General features: G+C 40.2%; 1 protein-coding gene across 19 annotated transcripts in view; it reads left to right on the forward strand.

Annotated features, from left to right (window-relative positions):
• Positions 1–19,995, forward strand: part of picalma (phosphatidylinositol binding clathrin assembly protein a) — a 47,160-nt gene that overhangs the window by 6,457 nt on the left and 20,708 nt on the right. For 17 of the 19 annotated variants that reach the window (XR_014554617.1, XM_083684932.1, XM_083684923.1 and 14 more), the window contains exons 3-12: positions 10,415–10,557; positions 10,968–11,043; positions 11,489–11,591; positions 12,914–13,007; positions 13,366–13,477; positions 14,111–14,217; positions 14,311–14,352; positions 15,248–15,333; positions 16,120–16,243; positions 16,800–16,936. Coding sequence is in view for 18 of the 19 variants with exons in the window: in XM_083684932.1 (XP_083541058.1) it covers positions 10,415–10,557; positions 10,968–11,043; positions 11,489–11,591; positions 12,914–13,007; positions 13,366–13,477; positions 14,111–14,217; positions 14,311–14,352; positions 15,248–15,333; positions 16,120–16,243; positions 16,800–16,936 (1,024 nt within the window). In the remaining variant the exon portion in view is untranslated. The remainder of the gene's footprint in view (positions 1–10,414; positions 10,558–10,967; positions 11,044–11,488; positions 11,592–12,913; positions 13,008–13,365; positions 13,478–14,110; positions 14,218–14,310; positions 14,353–15,247; positions 15,334–16,119; positions 16,244–16,799; positions 16,937–19,995) is intronic. The other 2 variants (XM_083684933.1, XM_083684925.1) reach the window with 1 other exon arrangement.

Raw genomic sequence — 19,995 nt, forward strand, 5'->3', positions numbered from 1 at the left:
ATGTGTTTGTCTTTTGTCTCTATACTCCAAAGTTTGCATTCGAAATTAAACAATTACTATGGGGTTGGGGTTGTGCAGTATACATTTTTTCCACACCTTTTATACCCTTAAATTTGACCTGGGTATGCAGTATTACCACAAAAATGTAAAATGATAATTTTGTAGGGGGCTGGCGGGAGCCGTCTTTGTTCCATATATTTAATCTACATTGAAAACCGAAAATTATTAATGTGGTGACTGCTATACTGTATGACATTTAGCCTAAACAATCATTTAAACTTTAAACTTACATTCCGATCATAGCTTGACAAACTAAACTAGACAGTTGGATAGCATCATATGATAGCTTAATAAGAAGCATCACACACTGCATTTGTAATAATATAACTTGTCTCATGTCCTATGTCATATAGCCTATAGGCTATCATTTGTCTATAAAATATTGATTTAGTTACCGTTATGAGACTGCTCTGAGAGTTTCGTGGGCAGCTGTGAGAGAAGGCAGCGGTAATGGTAAGGGCCTGCTCTGTCTGTTGTCTTTGGTCCTACACTTTGTTTGTCACTGCCAGATTGAGGTTGTGGCCAAAGCAGTTGAGCCATGGCCAATTCAGGGCCCTGTTTATTCTCATCTAATTTCCAATCCATAAGCGTGGAGTGTATCAACAATGTTGTTTGCTGTGTGGTTTTCTGGAAAAAAAGCTAGCCTGTAGGCATTTTGACTGTAGTTTCGGGTGTGACAAAGTGGATGGTTAGCACATTCACATATCCGTTGTCAGTGAATAGCTGTCTGAACCCGACAGCAGCATTTGATACAGACAGATATCCCATCCCTACAGGTGTTAATGGGTGTTTCAATTTGAGGTGCGAGTGTAGATTAGTTCCCATTAGTGTTCCCATCTCTGGCTGTTATCTTTTTCATGCAAATCTTGCAAATAACCTTGTCCTAATCTGCAGGCTCTCCTTTATTGTCGGTCGGATCCCGAAATGCTGCCATATAGCAGCAGTGGCATTGTTTTTAGGGTCCAAATCATTACCGCCAGTCATCTTCTTTTTTTTTCTCCTTCTCTAACCTTCTCTAACCTTCTCTAAAAAAAATTCTCAGACCTCACTGGCAGCGCCGCTGTTCCACATTGTGAATTGACAAATTGTTAATTTGGTAGTTTGATTGATAATGGAGCAGAAATGTTGTGACAGTATTGAAAAGCACACCGTGGGCATTTTCAAATCCCGCAGGATATCGTATTACCCCTATACAGCCCAACCCTCGTTAAAGTATATCTTGTCAGCTTTTATTTAAGGGTATTTTTATGTTGGTTAAACCATTCAGAAATTGCAACACTTTTTACACACAATACCTGTGTGATGGGACAGATTCATATAATGTCCAAATTAAGCATCAGTTTTTTTGTATTTGATCGACATTCCTTTGCATGCAATAACTGCTTGAAGTCTGCGACCCTCACCAGACCCTGGGTATCATGGGTGATGCTTTGCCAGGCCTGTACTGCAGCCATCTTCAGTTGTTGTTTGTTTTGAAGTCTTTTTGCATATCATCAGGAAATGAAATGCAATGGATGTTCAATTGGATTTAAATATTAATATTGACTTGTCCAGTCAGGAACTTTCCACTTGTTGGCCCTGACAAACTCCCGGGTTGCTCTGGCAGTATGTTTTGTCTTACTGTATAATGAAGCACCATCCAATGAATTTGGAGGCATTTGCTTGCACTTGAGTAGACAATATGTTTCTGTACACTGCAGAATACATTCTGCTGCTGCCGTCAGCCGTTACATCAATTAAGACAAGTTAGCCAGTTCTTGTGGCAGCTATACGTGCCCAAACAATAGCACCATAGCATGTTTCACAGATGAGGTGGTATCCTGTAAATATTGGGCAGATCCTTTTTTCTCCAAACCTTCCCCTTGCAATCACATGATCATATTCGTCTTATCTGTCCACAAGACCTTTTTCCAGACCTCTGCAGGCTTTTTAGGTACTTTTTAGCAAACTGTTACCCGATCTTCCTTGTTGAGGATAACTAGTGCTTTGCACCTTGCAGTGAACCTCTGTAGTTAGGCTGGTGACATGTTCTATGTTCTACGTGTTCTCTGACACATTCACGCCTACCTCCTGGAGAGTGTTTCTGATCTTTGGGACAGTTTATTTTTTTAAAATGTAGTTATTATTATTATGATGTTCTAACCTGTTGATTTTGGCAAGCCTAAGGTTTTGACTATCTTTCTGATGGCATTTTTTTAGGGGGGCATTATGTATAGAAGGTGTCATCATTTCTAAATGGTGAAACCAATATGTATACAAATGAAAAGCTGAGAATCTCTTCTTTAACCTTGTTTTATTGTTTATTTGATTTCAAATGCCCAATTTGGAGTAAAGGGCCAAAAGAAGAAACAATGCTTCACTGTCCCATTACTTATGCAGGGCACTGTATATCTCTATTGGCCCATCTCGTGTCCAAATCCCAGCAGCCACTCACCCTGCAATGTTGTGAAGTCTGTATTTTCTCTGTTGACTGTGACAAAATGTACTTTAGCTATCAGAATGTTTTTTTTAATTTTTTTATATCGAACTCTGATCACTTGATTTTCACTATTCACCCCACCGTTGTTGTACTACTTGTCTTTATTATCCTTCACACCTGTCCATGGCAACAGTTTAAATGGAACAAACGGTAAATCCCTTACCCTATTGTCCTTACCTGTATCCCTCCCCCACTGAAAGTGAGGGCTGCTGTTCTGGGTCATGTGGCACTCATATCATAATGTTATGAGATTTCCCTTCTGATCTGCATTCACCCCGGTGCTGATGTACATGGCTCTGCCTTCATTTCTGTGTGCCACTTGGCTTATCGTTATCCCTGGCTAACACAGCCAATGGGCTAAACGTTGCAAAGCAGGAAGGTTACACTGTCCTACTTTCTCTCTTTCCTCAGAGATAACAAGTAATTTAGGCTGTAATGAAATCAATTGACTGAACCAGGCATATTTGTAATACTTCCTTTGATCTACCTGTGCTATTATTGTATTTAAAGAGCTTCTAATACCCATATAGTGCATTATAACAATGCTGTAAGCATTAATTAACAACTTATTGCACCACTTCTGTACTTGCTGTGAGGATATATAGCAGCCCAAGACTCTCCACAATAGATGCCTAAAAAACATGAATAATGTGTCACAAACAGGCGATTCACAAACTGTTACTGCTGCTGTTATTGTATCTGGTGGTGATTGGAGAGGATGACGTAGAGGTTTGATTCAAAGCTGTAGGCGATGCTCAGCAGGCAATGTCATGTTCAGAGTGAACTAGCAGGCTCTGAAGAGAAAGGCACTTCCTGAGTTCTTGTAGAGTGTAAACAGCCAACGGGATGTCATTACAAAAATCCCCCCAAAATGTTGTGGAGACGATCAAATGTGAGATTGGGAGGAAAGGAGAGGTGACGGCAATGCCTTTTTCATCTGTTTCCTGTCAATGATGTTCTTGATTCTGAAAGCATTATGATTACGTCAACTAACCACTGTCTTCCCACAAGTTTGAGGACTGGAATTGTTTGTTGTTGTTTGCATTTCAAATATGTGCAAGATTTTCAACATGATTAATCTATTCAAGACATTATTAATTTTACCGCTTGGTTATATTGCAAACAAAGACATGCGCCCTCTTGACAATGTTGGAAGTCTTGTAATTTGGCTTTTCAAATTCACCATGATGTCAGGCAATTAGTTGTACCCCAAATGACTGTTAATTAGATCCTTGTATAGTATCTACTCTGGTGGCCTCCCAACTTGTGTTTATACTGTAGGTGACATCTGTCTCTTCAAAATGAAAACTTTGCAATTGTCAATTAGTGAACTTTATCAGGCAGCTGTTTAATTCATCTTATCTTGTACACTGTACATTCCATGTTGTTTTTTGTCACACAGATGTCCTTAGGATGTGTTCATTGTAAATTAATATGCTAGGGGACTGTTGAAATTGCTTTGTGTTTGATGTGCTGTATAAGGCATAGGCCTACATGTAATTGCTTACTAGGTGTTAGCCTGTGGTGGCTGAAGCTTAGTAATTAAGCCTTGCATACTGTATGAAGTTCCAATTAATCTACCCCTAGCTCAGGTTGTATAGTTTTTTTGAAATTCATGTGTTTATTTCTCTTCTTGTGTGCATTCCTTACTGTTTAAATAACAATAGGCTGTAGGTTGCACTGGAATTGAAAAACAAATATGCCCATAAATATAGGCGTAGTTCTCACCAGGCAGTATATGTCCCTCGTTGTATTTATATATGTCCTTTCATTATTTGCAATATGCAAATGATTGCTAGCAAAAGTAATTATGATTGCTAGCAAAAGTAATTATGATTGCTAGCAAAAGTATGAGCCGTAGCTAACAAACGGTAAATATCTTCTGATTTGCCTCAAGGTTTACGAAGCTTGCAAGGTTATTTGAGTAATTTACTGGATTTTACCATTAATTAGCTACCGCTCTTTTGCTATCAATTATAATGTTGACGCCTGTCTCCAAAAATGTCTCCAGTCTCCAGTTTTGTTTACATTCTGCAGTTTGTGATGAACTTCCATGTATGGACTTTCATAGCGTATTGTGAGAAAATGGATTGGATGTTAGTTTCATTTCATCCCAGAGCCAGAATAACCATGTGGTCGACTGCTGCTGCTGAATAACGAATGAACAACATCCAACGTTTTTAAGGTCTATCTATTGATTCAACAAAAGGCAAGAACATCAGGCATAAAATGAAGTGCACACATATTTAACAAAAGTACCTGCCATATGAACGCAGGGAACAGAAATATTGTTTTTTAATAAATAGTCTACGCAAATAAAATGACAACAGGCAGCTGCCGCTTGATAAATAGAACAATTCCAAACACAAAAGACACGCTAAGCCTACCGTAGTCAGTGCAAATAGACTGTTGCGCATATCCTTTTTAAATAACAGGCTAAAGGAGCAAAATAAACACGTTCTATTTAATAGCAAAATAGGCAAAATATAAGAACTTTGTTCGGTCTATTATTAGGCCTCTTCCTTGAAGTTTTGTCCCAGGAACACGAGCATATTTACGTTGTCCGGCGTGAGGCATGCCAACATCCCAGGGGATCGTCAGTGGAGTCCAGCGGCTAGTCTTGTAGGTCGTGCGTGATTTCTCTGACAGCACGCACTCTCATCGGTAGAGGGCCAGTGCTTTCAGCCCTACCTCCTCCCCTCCCCCGCATCTAGCGCGCTAGCTAGCGGGAGCTTCAAAGGGATAGCGCACTTCTTGAGGGAGAGAGTGTGAGCAACTACCTCTCCCTCAAAATACGAAACAGTTTGATAGACGGATTATTACAAAACAATTGTTAATAATAATGATGTTGCACTCATGCTATTAGATAAAGTGAAATGAAAATAAAAATGCACATTTTACAATTCAAAAATGAGTGTATTTCAACGGTTATGAGGATATTTATTTTCTTTGTGTGTCTGTTTATTCATAAGGGGTTCTCAAGGGAATGCGAGGGAAATGCCTCTGTCACTGCATTCCGATGACTGCTAGCTTGTGCTCCAATGGTGAGAGTTCCTTTTTGGGGTCTGTATTTTTATCTCCCCATGTTTAGTTAATTAGAACACTGTTAATTCATGTCAGCTGCCCCAACCTTATCATCCCTGAGCCCATCATGGCTCAACTGCAACAAGGCACAGGAAGATCACAAACACTTAGGGACAATTTCCCAGACTCAGATTAAGCCTGCTCCTGGACTAAAAAGCATTGTCAAATGAGAGTCATGTATTACAGTATTTAGTCCAGGGCTTGGCCTCTAGTTTCATTGCACTAGCCTAAATCAAGATTCTTTGCATTTGAATCAGACTCTTTGTACAGTATTGCTTCCAAAAGAGTTATACTGTAGGTTATCTTATGAATGTGTTGTGTAGCTTTCATGTAGTTCTTTCTCCTAATGGAAAGGTTTACTCATCATTTTCAGTTTGTTTGATTATGGCTGGACTTTACCATGTAGCTACAGCTGCTGATACAGCCTTCTCTGTTGAACTCCTTGTCATGCTTCTCACCCCTCATCTCATGCTTTGAAACTCCTCTACACAGCCTTCCAAACCAGAGGGTAGCCCTGCCCACGCTGACTGTGGATTTCAGAACTGAGCCCTTGTCTGATTCCCACCAGCTGCTTCTTTGCATTTGCTTCCTTTTGCATGCTTTGGATTCTAGACCATGGCAATTTCAGTTGACATTCCTGCCAAAACTGTTGCTGCTGCTGTTCTCATGGCTGATGTGAAAAAGATGAATTTACACACTGTTGCACTTGTAGTACCGCCACTCTCTTCATTACTTCTGCCCGGTTTCCCCCTCCATGTGCTCCCCAGCCCCATAGTGCATGCCACCAAGGTCACTTTGTCTATATACACACTGTCTGTTTTCATTAACTTTCAGGTTGAGTATCGCGATATTATGTTCCGCAGTTCTGTATCGATACTGATTTAATTAATGTGTGTATTTATTTATTTCAAAAGGATGAGCCCACCTCCACCCCCCTTATTTATTTTACAGGTTGTGTTTAAAAAAAGAAAAACATGTTCTTTTTGGCAATATTGAATTTCAATATATTGTAGTATGGAATTGCAATACATTGACTGTTGCAATATGTATTGCATCGCAGCCTATGTATTGTGATAATATTGTATTGTGAGATCCCATGCAATTCCCAGCCCTAGTGCTTACTGTAGGTTGACAAACATCTGTTGCATTACCCCATATTACACTATAAGCAGGGATGCTCCCCTTAATGGATTTGAAAGGCTTTGATTTTGGGAATAATCACTGAGTAGATTATCATTACCCCTGGGACATGGGAACATGCCAGTCATACTGTACACTGCTACTGAAAAGTTATCCCTTGTGCAATGGTGATGTTTTAGGAGGGGAGACTGAACCATGACTGCTATCTACCTGTACAGTATAAGGGGCTTGCAGAGCAGCGATTCATTTCAATTAAGTTTCCTGTCATGAAATGCAGGAAGTGAAAAGCATCCTGCCGCTGAGTCAATGGCTTTTTTTTGCTTCTAACAGCAATTTAGGAAGGAAAGCGATAGCAGAATTAGATTCATACACACCATTTTACAAGTCACAGGGAGAAGGTAGCTTCATGCCATTCTCAGAAATGTAGGGACAAGTTTTAGTTCCACACTAGTTGTAGTACAGGAAAACAGACTTTTACTCTTCTTTTGTTGAATTGTTTGTGTGACAATTTTTAAAAATTAATTTACAACCTATGCATAATGGGAGTTCATTTTGGCCATTCTACAACAAAGAAATTCACAGAAATATATGTATTTAAGTTGCAAAGCTACCACTTGGCATGTGATCATTTTGAATATTAAATTATGGGTACATCACTCTCCAGTTATATTAAGTAATCAGTGCAAGAAAATTGGTGTGCAGTGTACTGTATTTTTGTTGTCATTGTATCCTTTGATTAGGCGTATAGACCTGTGCATGTGAAATGTATTGTATTTTTTTGTGTATTTTGTGCTTCCATAATAACCCTGCACAAACAAATGCACCTTGAGATGAAGTTTATAGCAGGCAATTTTGTGGTGTGCTCAGGCTTTAAGACGTGGCCCACATTTGTCATTCTGATATGACTGCCATGCAGGTTTGTGGTTATGTCTGGCTTTGTCTGTGACAACACCCATATCCCTAGCTTCTAACTTGTGAAGTCCGGTAGTTTCATGAATATTACAGTGAGGAGGAGGAAGAGAAGAGAGAGAGAGGTGTAATGAAACAGTGATTTTTTTCTTCTTCTTTTGTAAATCAAACAATTACTATGAGGTTAATGCTTTTATTTGTGTACATATTGGTTTCCCCATTTAGAAATGACACCTTTTTTACATAGTCTCCCTATTTCAGGGCACTAAAAGTAATGGGACAGATTTATATAATGTCCACATGAAGCACTCATGTTTAGTATTTGGCCAACAATCCTTTGCATCCAATAACTGCCTGACGTCTGTGACCCATTGCCCCCCCCCCCCCCCCAGACGCCGGGTATCCTCTCTGGTGATGCTCTGCCAGGCCTGTATTGCAGTCGTCTTCAGTTATTTGTTTTGAGGTCTTTTTGCCTAAAATCTTATCTGGAAATGCAATGCATGTTCAATTGGATTTAAATCAGAAGATTGACTTGTTCAGTCAAGAACTTTTTGGCCCTAAAAAAAACTCCCTAGTTGCTATGGCAGTATGTTTTGGGTCATTGTCTTACTATATGATGAAGCACCAGCCAATGAATTTGGAGGCATTTGCTTGCGTTTGAGGTCAATATCAGCACATTCTAATGCTGCCATCAGCAGTTACATCATCAATTGAGACAAGTCAGCCAGTTCTAGTGGCAGCTATACATGCCCAAACAATGGCAATCATTCTGATACATGATAATGTTCATCTTATCTTTCCACAATACCTTTTTCCAGACATCTGAAGGCTTTCTAGGTACTTAGCAAACTGTAACCTGACCATCCTTTTTGAGGATAACTAGTGGTTTGCACCTTGCAGTGAAGCCTCTGTAGTTCAGCTGATGACACATCCTTTGGATGGTAGTCTTGTGACACATTCATGCCTACCTCCTGGAGAGTGTTCCTGATCTGTGGGACAGTTGCTTTGGGGGTTTTCTTAATTATGGTGAGCATTCTTCGGTCATCCACTATAGAAGTCTTCCTTGGTCTACCAGCCGGTTTGCGATTGCTTTGCTCACCAGTGCTTTTTCTTCTTTTCATCAATCATGTTCCAAACTGCTGATTATAGCAAGCAGGTTTTGTCTGTGTTTCTGATGGTTTAATTCAGATTTCTCAGCCTAATAATGGCTTCCTTGACTTTCATTGACGCTTATTTGGTCCTCATGTTGACCGACACCAACAGCAGACTCCAAAAGCAAATGCAAAGCCAAGAATCAATATTAGGCATTGACAGCTCTTTTATGCCTGCACAAACAATGTGATGGAATACACCTGACTTAACAGAAACACCCATTAAGCCAATTTTCCCATTACATATGTTGCCCTGAAATAAGGGGAATGTATAAAAAATGCTTCACTATCCCATTACTTGCGCAGGGCACTGTATGTGTCCTGTCTCCATTCCCCCCTAGTCATGTCAGCCTGTTCTGAAAAGCCTTTTGTTGTCACATGGCCAGCCTTTTGTGGGTGTCAGAATGGTTTCTGTTGTCAGTAAAGGTGTTCTGTAGACCACCCATGTCAGGTAAACAGGCTAGCAACAGTCAGCTCTACAAAGGAAAGAAAGAATAGAACAATTGAATGCATGATGAAACTTTGATATTGCCCTTTTGTGGATATCATGAAAATGAATCACGGTGTACTATGTACAGCTGTTGGTGAATGTATTTGTATGTGTGCTCTGCCCTATTAAACAATTTCTGGGAGATTTTGTCTCGCCTAATCAATCTTTTGATGTTTTTGCTATGGGCACATTCTGAACCAAATGATGGCTTCTGAGGTTTGGATTGTTTAACACATTTTTACACAACGTACGTGTGTGTGTGTGTGTGTGTGTGTGTGTGTGTTGGGGGGGGGGGGGGGGGGGGGTCAGTGTCAGATTGAAAGAAAACTAGGGTTTGATGGTGTATGATTGAATGGCCTGACGAAATGAAATCTAGTCTCATGGCACTGATGGAGAGGGGCCAGAAGGCATCTGCTTTCTCTACAGGCTAGATGGCAGTGGATTCCTGTAAGAGGCAAAATAATGCCCAGACAGGCATTTGTGACCACAGCCTGAACACACCATAATCAGTGCAACTAGGGATGCACTGATACCACTTTACCATTGCTGATACCAATTTTGAATACTAAACTGAGGCTGATACAGAGTACTGATCTAATAAAAGTCTATTTTTTTTTTTTAAATGTGAAATGTTACTGACCTCAAAACACACATTTTGTTTTACTGGTGGTTGTCTCAAGGCTGAAGTAATTCCAGACCCACAGACATGGTTGTTATTGTTGTCACCGCACTTGTGTGATGCTGCACAAGTTTGGCAAGTTTTTACGACAGTTTACGTCATGGCATCGGATCGGTTACCTGCTCAGTATCGGATTGGTGCATTTCAAAGTACCTAACCTGCGCTGTTCGGGCAGTATCACAAAGACTTTGGGCTCACACAACTTGATTTGGTGGAACTGTTTGTTCAAAATAGTGCTTGTGGTACCTACTTACTCACTCCCACTGTCATGCTCTCTCACAGTCGCACACACACGCACGCACACACGCACGCACACACACACACACACACACACACTCACACACACACACACACACACACACACACAATGCTATGTCTACTGTATAGTGCCCACTATAACCCATGTGCTCCACCTCTTACAGACCTGATACAATGCACCAATGAGATGAACGTGAACATCCCCCAGCTGGCCGACACGCTGTTTGAGAGGACCGCTAACACCAGCTGGGTGGTGGTCTTCAAGTCCCTAAACACCACACACCATACTATGGTCTATGGAAATGAGGTGAGTACGTACACACACACATCGAAAACAAAGATTGTTGGAAAGAAGGTACTGGATCATAAGTTGCACTGTCTTTAATGTATGAAAATAAGTATGAGTCTTCAGCTAAGAGCCACTAATTATTCTATTGTCACTTGTTGTTGTTGTTTGTGATGTGAGCTGCTGTAATGCCTTAATTTCCCCTCAGGGATCAATAAAGTATCTATCTATCTATCTATCTATCTAAAGGGTGTTCAAAATGTAACTCTGCATTATCAGCCTCTGGAAACATGTCTGAAAGAGCACTTGTTCTATAAGGTTGCCATTAATTAACTATTGCTCCTTGTGCAAAAACACAACATATCTTTTACATTTCCTTCTAAATCTACAGTAGGTTTGCTCACACATTGATGTTTTTTTATGTTTTGCAGAGATTTATACAGTACTTGGCTTCGAGGAACACACTTTTCAACCTCAGTAATTTTTTGGACAAAAGTGGCTTACAAGGTAAGTGACATGTCCTTGTCAGTCACAGATGCAGCACGTGCAGTACACTATACTATGTAGTATGAGATGACATGCTTCAGTATAGCTCAGGAAGAGCTGTAGATGATCCTAGACCTGAGGGTGAAAACTATGTTGGAGGCCCATGTCACTCAAGAAAACAAATATGAGGCTGACTTCTTTTTGTCTCTATTCCAATCACAACTAGTGTTGAAATGGGAAAAAGAAAATAGAAATAAAGGCCTTGAAATTCCATTGTTTAAATCCAGTAATGTGAAGTGAATAACTGTTTTTCACTGTGAAGTGAAAAATTTAATCAGGGTACTACATATTGCTAGAGAGAGATGTTATCGTATTTTGTCTGTGTGGAAATGTGAAGGTAATGTGCTGTGTATCATGATGAAGTACCTTATGCTCAAAGACAACATCCCCTCTCTCTCTTTTTCAGGTTATGACATGTCAACTTTCATTAGGAGGTATAGCCGTTACCTGAACGAAAAGGCTGTGTCATACCGACAAGTAGCTTTTGACTTCACAAAAGTAAAAAGAGGGTAAGGAAACTTATGCTGTACAGTGCCCTGCATAATGCCCTGCCTATACTCCAAAGTTTGCATTTTAAATCAAACAATTACTATGAGGTTGAAGGACAGATTATTTTTTTAATTTCTTTTAAAGGTATTTCTGTACATATTGGTTTCACCATTGAGAAATGGTGAGAAACACTTTTTATAAATAGTCCCCCTATTTCAGGACACCAAAAATAATGGGACAGATTCATATGATGTCCAAATTAATGATGCATGATCATATTCATCTTATCCGTCCACAAGACCTTTTTTCCAGACTTCCAGGCTTTGTAGATACTTTTTAGCGAACCTGAACATCCTTTTTGAGGATAACTAGTGGATTGCACCTTGCAGTGAAGCCTCTGTCGTTCGGCTGGTGATGTATTTTGTGGATGGTAGACTCTGACACATTCACGCCTACCTCCTGGAGAGTGTTCCTGAGGCATACACGAAGGCTAGAATCAATACTAGACATTGACAGGTCTCTTATGCCTGCACAAATTATGTGACGGAACACACCTGACTTACCAGAAACACCTGTCAAGTTGTCCACAAATACCCTCAAATAAAAGCTGAAAATCTCTTTTTTAACCTCACAGTAATGGTTTGATTTCAAATCCAAACCTTTGGAATATAGAGCCAAAAGAAGAACAAATGCTTTACTGTCCCGTTACTTATGCAGGGCACTGTATTTTTGTCTCTCTTCACTAGACTTCATAACATGCCTTATAACCTGGGCTGAGAGTTTTCACAGACAGGTCCCCACTCCCCATTGTGCTGGTGTTCCCCTTGCTCTCTCAAGACTCAAGGGGCATTGGTACATACTTTTTTGGACTTTTAAATAATTCATTATATATAGCCATTAATTATTGAAGAATATAACTTCTAAATTCCTCAGGAGCTTAGTTAAACTGTTTTACCCCATCAGAACTCAAAATATAAGATTGCTTTACTCCATTGTTTGTAAACAATGTAATTGTAAATAAACATTGTATATCTTCAAAACATGGTTAAAACGATAATTTTGATCTCATCAATGGTCAATCCTTGCATCCATAGCTCCATCTATGAGTTTGAGATTGGTTAGACTTCTTCAGCCATATCCCTCAGCTGTTTACGCCAAACAGTGGTGGGGAGATTTGTTGTTGTTTGAATCCCAGATTGCCCCTTTTAAGATATGTGTGTGGAATTTGAACATGCATGTTTTATCAAGGGAATTGAAAAAGGATTATTGGCAAACACACTGTGCATGTCTTTCTCAAATCAGGATTAGGCCCTGAATGATTTGACAGTCCACTTTCCCATAGATCTGATGGAGTGATGAGAACTATGAATACAGAGAAGCTGCTGAAGACCATACCCATCATCCAGAATCAGATGGATGCACTACTTGATTTCAATGTGAGTTTTTGGTGGTTTTGCTTGGTTTTGTCTGTATAAATAACTATGACCTGAATGTTGTCTCTAGCTCTGGAACAGAACAGTACTCGTCCTGGTAATTGTCCTGGAATTGTTAGCTTTGTTGATTTAGTTCGCTAGATTTTTCTGAGGTGAGTTTTCTAAAAGCTTTGTAGCCCTAAGATCATCTTAAGTCTATTGTGAGCAATGGATGTAAAGATGATCATCGTAATTCACCCCTGAATAAATTCACCCCTGTCCTGTTGATCAGAAGCTGGTCTGTGGCTAGTTCTGACCGATGAGGATTCATGATGGATGACCTTGTTGAACTCTTGGTTTGCTCCCCCACCTCCATCTCCAGGTCAATGCCAATGAACTCACAAATGGTGTGATCAACGCGGCCTTTATGCTCCTGTTTAAAGATGCTATTCGACTGTTTGCTGCCTACAACGAAGGCATTATTAACCTGCTGGGTAAGTCCCTCCAGCTGGCCTCATCACCATATTATCCTTTACCATCGAGCAGCACTGATGCAAAGACACCTTTGTACTTTGTCTCTGGCCTCGATGTTTGTCACCGCTCACTATCAACCTGTTCCATGCCTACCAGCCCAAACTTTAGGAGGGCTATAAGGGTTATTATTGTGCTATGCTACAATTTTGTTCCATTGGTGGTCTAGTTTTGCTGTGTGATGTAAGGTCCTTATATAGGCTAAAATGTCATTTTGCACTTGGGCAATTCCATTTGAACTCAAAAACCATTGTGTGTGTTCAAGTTTCAAATTCATTGTTTGGATTTCAAATCTAGCCTGTCCTGGAGGGAAGTGAACAAATGTGAGATGAGAAAACAGTGAGAGGTTTGCAGACTAGTGAGAAAGGCTTTGGATATATTCCACCCCTCGAGACTCTGTATACATTCTACAGACAAATATACGGAACTCCTTCAAAGGAGTGATACCAATTAAGCTGATAGAAAACATCGTCAAATTAGTTGTAAAAACAATTTGATAAATTGTAATTTTCATTTTGTGTATTAGTCATGGACATGTTGTTATTATCCCCCCAGTTTCAATGCCTAATTTTTAATGTTGTCCTGTTACATTTCAGAGAAATACTTTGACATGAAGAAAACTCAATGTAAAGAGGGCCTTGACATCTACAAGAAATTCCTCACTCGAATGACAAGAATCTCAGAATTCCTCAAAGTAGCGGAGGTAAGATTCCACCTGTCAAACAGCTGCATGATACGATCTAAAATGACTACATTAGTAATGTAATGTTTGACTCTCTGTCCTCTCCCTTTGCAGCAAGTGGGGATCGATCGAGGGGACATCCCAGACCTCTCTCAGGTGAGACCTGGAGCTATCTGGATTCCTCACATTGGCCTGAAGGGCAGCAGGTCTGAGACTGAACCCTGCTCCCCCCCCTCGGCTTGACATTTCTTTCAGCCCCCATCACTGTGCGTTGTCTTCTCTCACCACTCTGCCTCACCCCATGCAGTCTTAGACCTCACAAATAGCCACACAGCTCTGTCTTCCTCTGCACAGTGCTAACACACTGCATGCTGGGCCCACAGTGCATGTGGCTCCCTCCTAGAGGAAACCTCACTCACTCTCCCTCAGACCTTGCACGACATACAGCACATAAAGGTGTTAACTTTAGGTACCAGGATATACAGTACCTGGTAGGCTGGAAGCAGGATAAAGGAGCTGGAGGAAAGACTCTTGGCATACCTTGAAATTATACATTTCAACACAGTATGTTAGTTACATGTCACCTTTCAAGAAAGGCAGTATGTTGTTTAGGTTGATTGAGTGATTGCTAGTCAATAACATGATATTATGATTCTACATTTATTACAACAGCCACTCCCTGTACACATGGTGCAATACCATACAAAAACTATTTGCACGGGTTCTCTATGTAATTCATTTTGCATTAGATTTGATTAGGGGCTCAGTTGCCACTTAGGTACTAGGCCTATTAGTTTTTTTTCCAAAATCATCTCTATCTTCTGTGACAATTACCACCTTTATATTCTGTATCTTTCCATTTTCAGTTCACGGTTTGTGTAAGTATCTGTATCTCACAATTTTTCTGTGTTTGAGAGTAGCTTGCTTCACTTTGTGTACACTTTGTAATAACTGGGCATGCATAGTGTAGATGTTTTTGTCTTCTTAAACTGTTACATCTTGTCATTTATTTATGTTGTCCTTTGAACTTACTGTATGTTTCAATCGCTAGGCCCCCAGTAGCCTTTTGGATGCCTTAGAGCAGCACTTGGCTTCTTTAGAAGGGAAGAAGGTGAAAGATTCCACAGCAGCCAGCAGGTACAGTAAATTTGACTTCCCTTTAAACCCTTTTATCCCATACAATCCAGTCAGACAAAACTGTTTGCTCACTCACCAAATTTAGCAAGTGGGTGTAAGTTTGAGATGAAGTGTGTTTGGGGTGGACAGCAATTCCAACAATAAGCATTTTTGAACTGCATTCCAAAGGAAGCCTTTCCTCTCACCTAGTGTTTTGCCAATCATTTCCTGTGAAAATGGTGACAAATGTACCCTAACCCTAACTCCTGTTTAAATCATGTATTGTTGATTAAGACCTACTGTGTCCCAGACCTAAGTTATCTCCCCCCTTCCCTTTTGTGCTTTTCAATATACCATCAATGCTTGTACAGGATTTCTGTTGGAGTGAGACAGTTCCATTTCTCCCACAGAAGAAGGCTTTGGATGAAACGTCTGTTGTGTGCATTTGTTCCCCTGCTGCTGCAAGATCCAAAAATATTTAGATTAAAAAAGCAAAAGGAAGGTTCTGCAGTCTGCCTTTTGTGCACAAACCTACTCCTGGTTGCTGAAACAGACATGTCACTCTGAAATAGAAATCCTTTCCTCCTCTGCCAAGTTTCTGTCATTGTTGTTGCACCTGGGTAGACTATCAAAGTCCAGTTGTGAATACAGTATATGCACCGCTCTCTGTCACTGAGCTTGTAAAACTGCTTATGCCAGCACAGCACTTTTGACAAAAGCCTGTAAACAGTGTTCCCCTAGTACCCCCCCCCCCCCCCCCTTTTTTTCAGCTGACCCCTGTCTCTCTCTTCCTCTTTTTTTATCCAGGGCTAGCACTCTCTCCAATGCCGTCTCCTCTCTGGCCAACACTGGCATATCTTTCACCAAGGTTGACGAGAGGGAAAAACAGGCCGCTCTGGAGGAAGAGCAGGCTCGCCTAAAAGCGCTGAAGGTACATTTTCCTTTTGCGCTCCCCTACTTTTCTCTCCTCTTATTGGCCTAGATAGTCCACCTGCGCTGTCCCTTGGCAGCAACATTTATAACACATTTGTTATAATGAACATCCCTCAAATGGCTGTGTGATGCTTCTAGGGAAAGAATATTGAAAGTTGCTTTAAAATGTAAATATTTTAAAAGTCTCTTTCTTTTTGTTTACCTTCTTGTATGAGTTTTGTGTCAATAAACCACACTCTGTTCACTTGTTATCGTCCACTGACCCTCTACTTCAGTTAAGCAAGCTTGAATGGTCCTCAGGAAGAGTAGCTGTAGTTGATGTAACTGCTAATGAGGATACAAATAAACTATTTTAAAAAATTATGTTCTTATAATAATATGCTGCTGCTGGCTAGTGTCGTTTGCAGAAGTGATTTAATATGAACTATATTTGTAATGAGCAACCTTGTCCGTGAGTCTTGAGTTGCGCTGAATAACTGCTTTTGGATACCAAGTTGGGCTCATGTAGGTAGGCTGTATGTTCCGTTTTGTTGAATTTGGCCCATTTTACTTAGGAGCAGCGTCTGAAAGAACTCCAGAAGAATCCTTCTCTCTCTGAAACCACGGCTGTGTCGCCAGTGTCCATAGTGGGAGGGGCCATCAACACAGGGCCCGCCATTGACCTCTTCTCCACACCCAGCTCGACAAAAAGGTGAGAGCACCTGTTTTCTCTAACATTACCCATACACCACTGCCTCACAGCCCTTCTCTCCAAAAAATTTCTTTACCCACATACTTGTTCCACCGCTGAAAATATACTTTACATTAACAGTACCTTGAAGTTTAGTTGCTTAATTGTTTAACTCCTAATATGTCATGAATCAATTTCTTACCTCGGGTGTGTCTTGAAAATCCTGCTCCACAGAAGCTGCACCACTCTGTTTTTGGTGGGCAGACTAACACCACCAAAATGTAAAAATGTAACACAGAGAGCTACCCCACTGTGCCCTGTGTAAGTAATGGGACAATGAAGCATTTTTTCCTCTTTTGGCTCTATACTATAGTTTGGATTTTTCACCATTTAGAAATTACAATCGTTTTTATACAGGGCACCAAAAGTAATGGGACAATTGGCTTGACAGGTGTTTCTGGTGTGTTCCGTTACACCATTTGTGCTGGCATAAGAAAGCTGTCAATGTCTAGTATTGATTCTATCTTTGCGTTTGCCTTTGGAGTCTGCTATTTGTGTTCGTCAACATGAGGACCAAAATAGGTGTCAAAGAAAGTTAAGGAAGCCATTATTAGGCTGAAAAATCTGAATAAAACTTTCAGAAACAAGCGAAAACCTCAAAAGTTTGGAACATCATTAAAAAGAAAAAAAAGATGAGCTCTGGTGAGCTCAGCAATCGCAAACATGCGAGAGAGATGTGTCAGAGAACTTGTCTTAATTGATGATGTTACTGCTGATGGCCAGCAGCAGAATGTGTTCTGAAGTGTACATCTTACAAGAACAAGCAAATGTCTCCAAATTCATTGTAAACAGTAAAACAATGACCCAAACAATGACAATGACCCAAAACATACTGCCATAGCAACTACAGAGTTTTTCAGGACCAAAAAGTGGAAGGTTCTGGAGTGGCCAAGTCAGTCTCCAGATTTAAATCCAATTGAACATGCATTTAATTTGCCGAAGAGGGAATTTAAAGCAAAAAATCCTCAAAACAAACAACTGAAGATGGCTGCAGTACAGGCCTGGCAGAGCATCACCAGAGAATATACCCAGCGTCTGATGGGGTCAATGGGTCACAGACTTTCAGGTATTTATTGCATGCAAAGGATTATCGACCAAATACTAAACATGAGTGCTTTATTTGGACATCATATGTTTTTTCCCCAATACTAACCCTAACCCTAACCCTTTTGGAGCCCTGAAATAGGAGGAGTATGTTTAAAGAAAAAAAAACACATTAAATTAACACTGAGAATCTCTACTTTGACCCCATAGTAGTTGTTTGATTTCAAATCCAAACTGTATAGAGCTGAAATAAGATGCTTCCTCTTTCCAATACTTATGGAGGGCACTGTAATTATGGTTAGGACTGGGGTTGTGAGAGATGAAGGAGAATTGACTATTTATTTAGCTGATGCAAATGATTAAAAGACATGAGAAGAGTCACGACAGGTGTAAAACCATTACGGCATTTGGAGACACGCAGCAGGTTGAATTTGGCGTGCCATTGTAGGCTTGTTGAGTGCTTAGATTATAATGATATCTGAGACACTTCAGCTCATGGTTGCATTTGTTGCCTACAACTGATAGTAAGGGCATTTTATTCGCCAATAATGATTATCCAATCTAACAATCGCAGTGAAATCCTGGTTGGCGGGCACAATCGACATCTTAATATCATATTCAATTATCCCCACCCACTCATTGTCAGAGACCAGCTCTCTGCCTCTACACTAACTGAAACTTTGCTGAACGAAATTGCCATCTTAGCGGCAATGCCCACTCAAACTCAGTGTTGCGCAGTGCTCTTTACCAGAAGTAAATTGGGGCCCATAATATATATTGGTATTACAGTACTTCTACGGCTTAGTAATTACATGCTGGTCAGTGCACATTTATCAGCATTCCAGTTTTCACATCAATGTAAAAGTACTGGGGTTACCAAAAAAAATGTTTTCACCTGTAGTCCCTGGGCACTGATATGATAATGGCTCTTTGTGGAGTTTCTGCTTAATTTCTTAGAAACATCCGCTTCCTAGATCTTAGGGGGCATCAAGACGTGACCAGTGGTTGGGTCTTGGGGTCACCTAGTCCCCAGGCTATTGTGCACAGTGCATATAAGCCTTGAATAACAACTCTCAAACCTGGTATTCATGGTTCATAGTCATAAACTTTGATTTTGATTTAATTTTAAACAAAAAACTTTGGTAATATCCAAAAGACACGGAGCACTCTTACCAGTTTGTATTAAAAAGCTTTCATTTCTTCATAAGCTAATTTCTTTAAAATAACAGAGCGAGACAAACAAAGCCAATACTTGCCGATGACAATCTAAGTTGCCTTCATCAGGATGTAATTTGATGTGAAGGTCCACCAGTCCTTTTAAGCATTCAAGTGTCTTGGAAAGAGATTAAGGCTTGGGGTTGAATTCAGAGCAAAATCCCTCCCATGTAAGCCACAGCTCAGGGCCTATGCCTAGAGAAGCCTGACTAGACAGTCAGTGGCATGTGGCCATAGAGCCAAACACCCCATCACTATTTATAACCTTTGTCCCTCTATTCTTACACACTTGCATCTGAGTTTGCCCACCTAATGAAACCAATGACAGTGGAAAGTATTTATAGTGCCACAGCTGCTCATATGTCAATGCACTATAAAAGACTCATCCTAAACCTTCATGTGAGCCTCACTTTTATTTAGAGATGCCATGTTAAATCATAGCTTGGATTTCTAGGCGTATTGCAAGGGTAGGATTTGCATAACATTGTGGCTAGAAGATTCAAGATTCAAAGTGTTTATTATCATTGGCACAGTAGAAAACATGTTTCCCTGTACAACGAAATTCTTACTTTGCTGTCCGCAGAATGCCAACCAATGTAAAATATACAATACAAAAGAATATACAATATATACTAAACAAATGTACAAGACAGCAAAATTTAAGGCATCCACCAATGCCTGTCTGTTGTATGTCAGCAGTGCATGGCATGTGTGCACTGTAGATAAAACAAAAAACACACAAAACAAAAGAAAACGCCGGC

The sequence above is a fragment of the Argentina silus genome (assembly GCF_951799395.1).
Source record: "Argentina silus genome assembly, chromosome: 2".
NCBI lineage: Eukaryota > Metazoa > Chordata > Actinopteri > Argentiniformes > Argentinidae > Argentina > Argentina silus.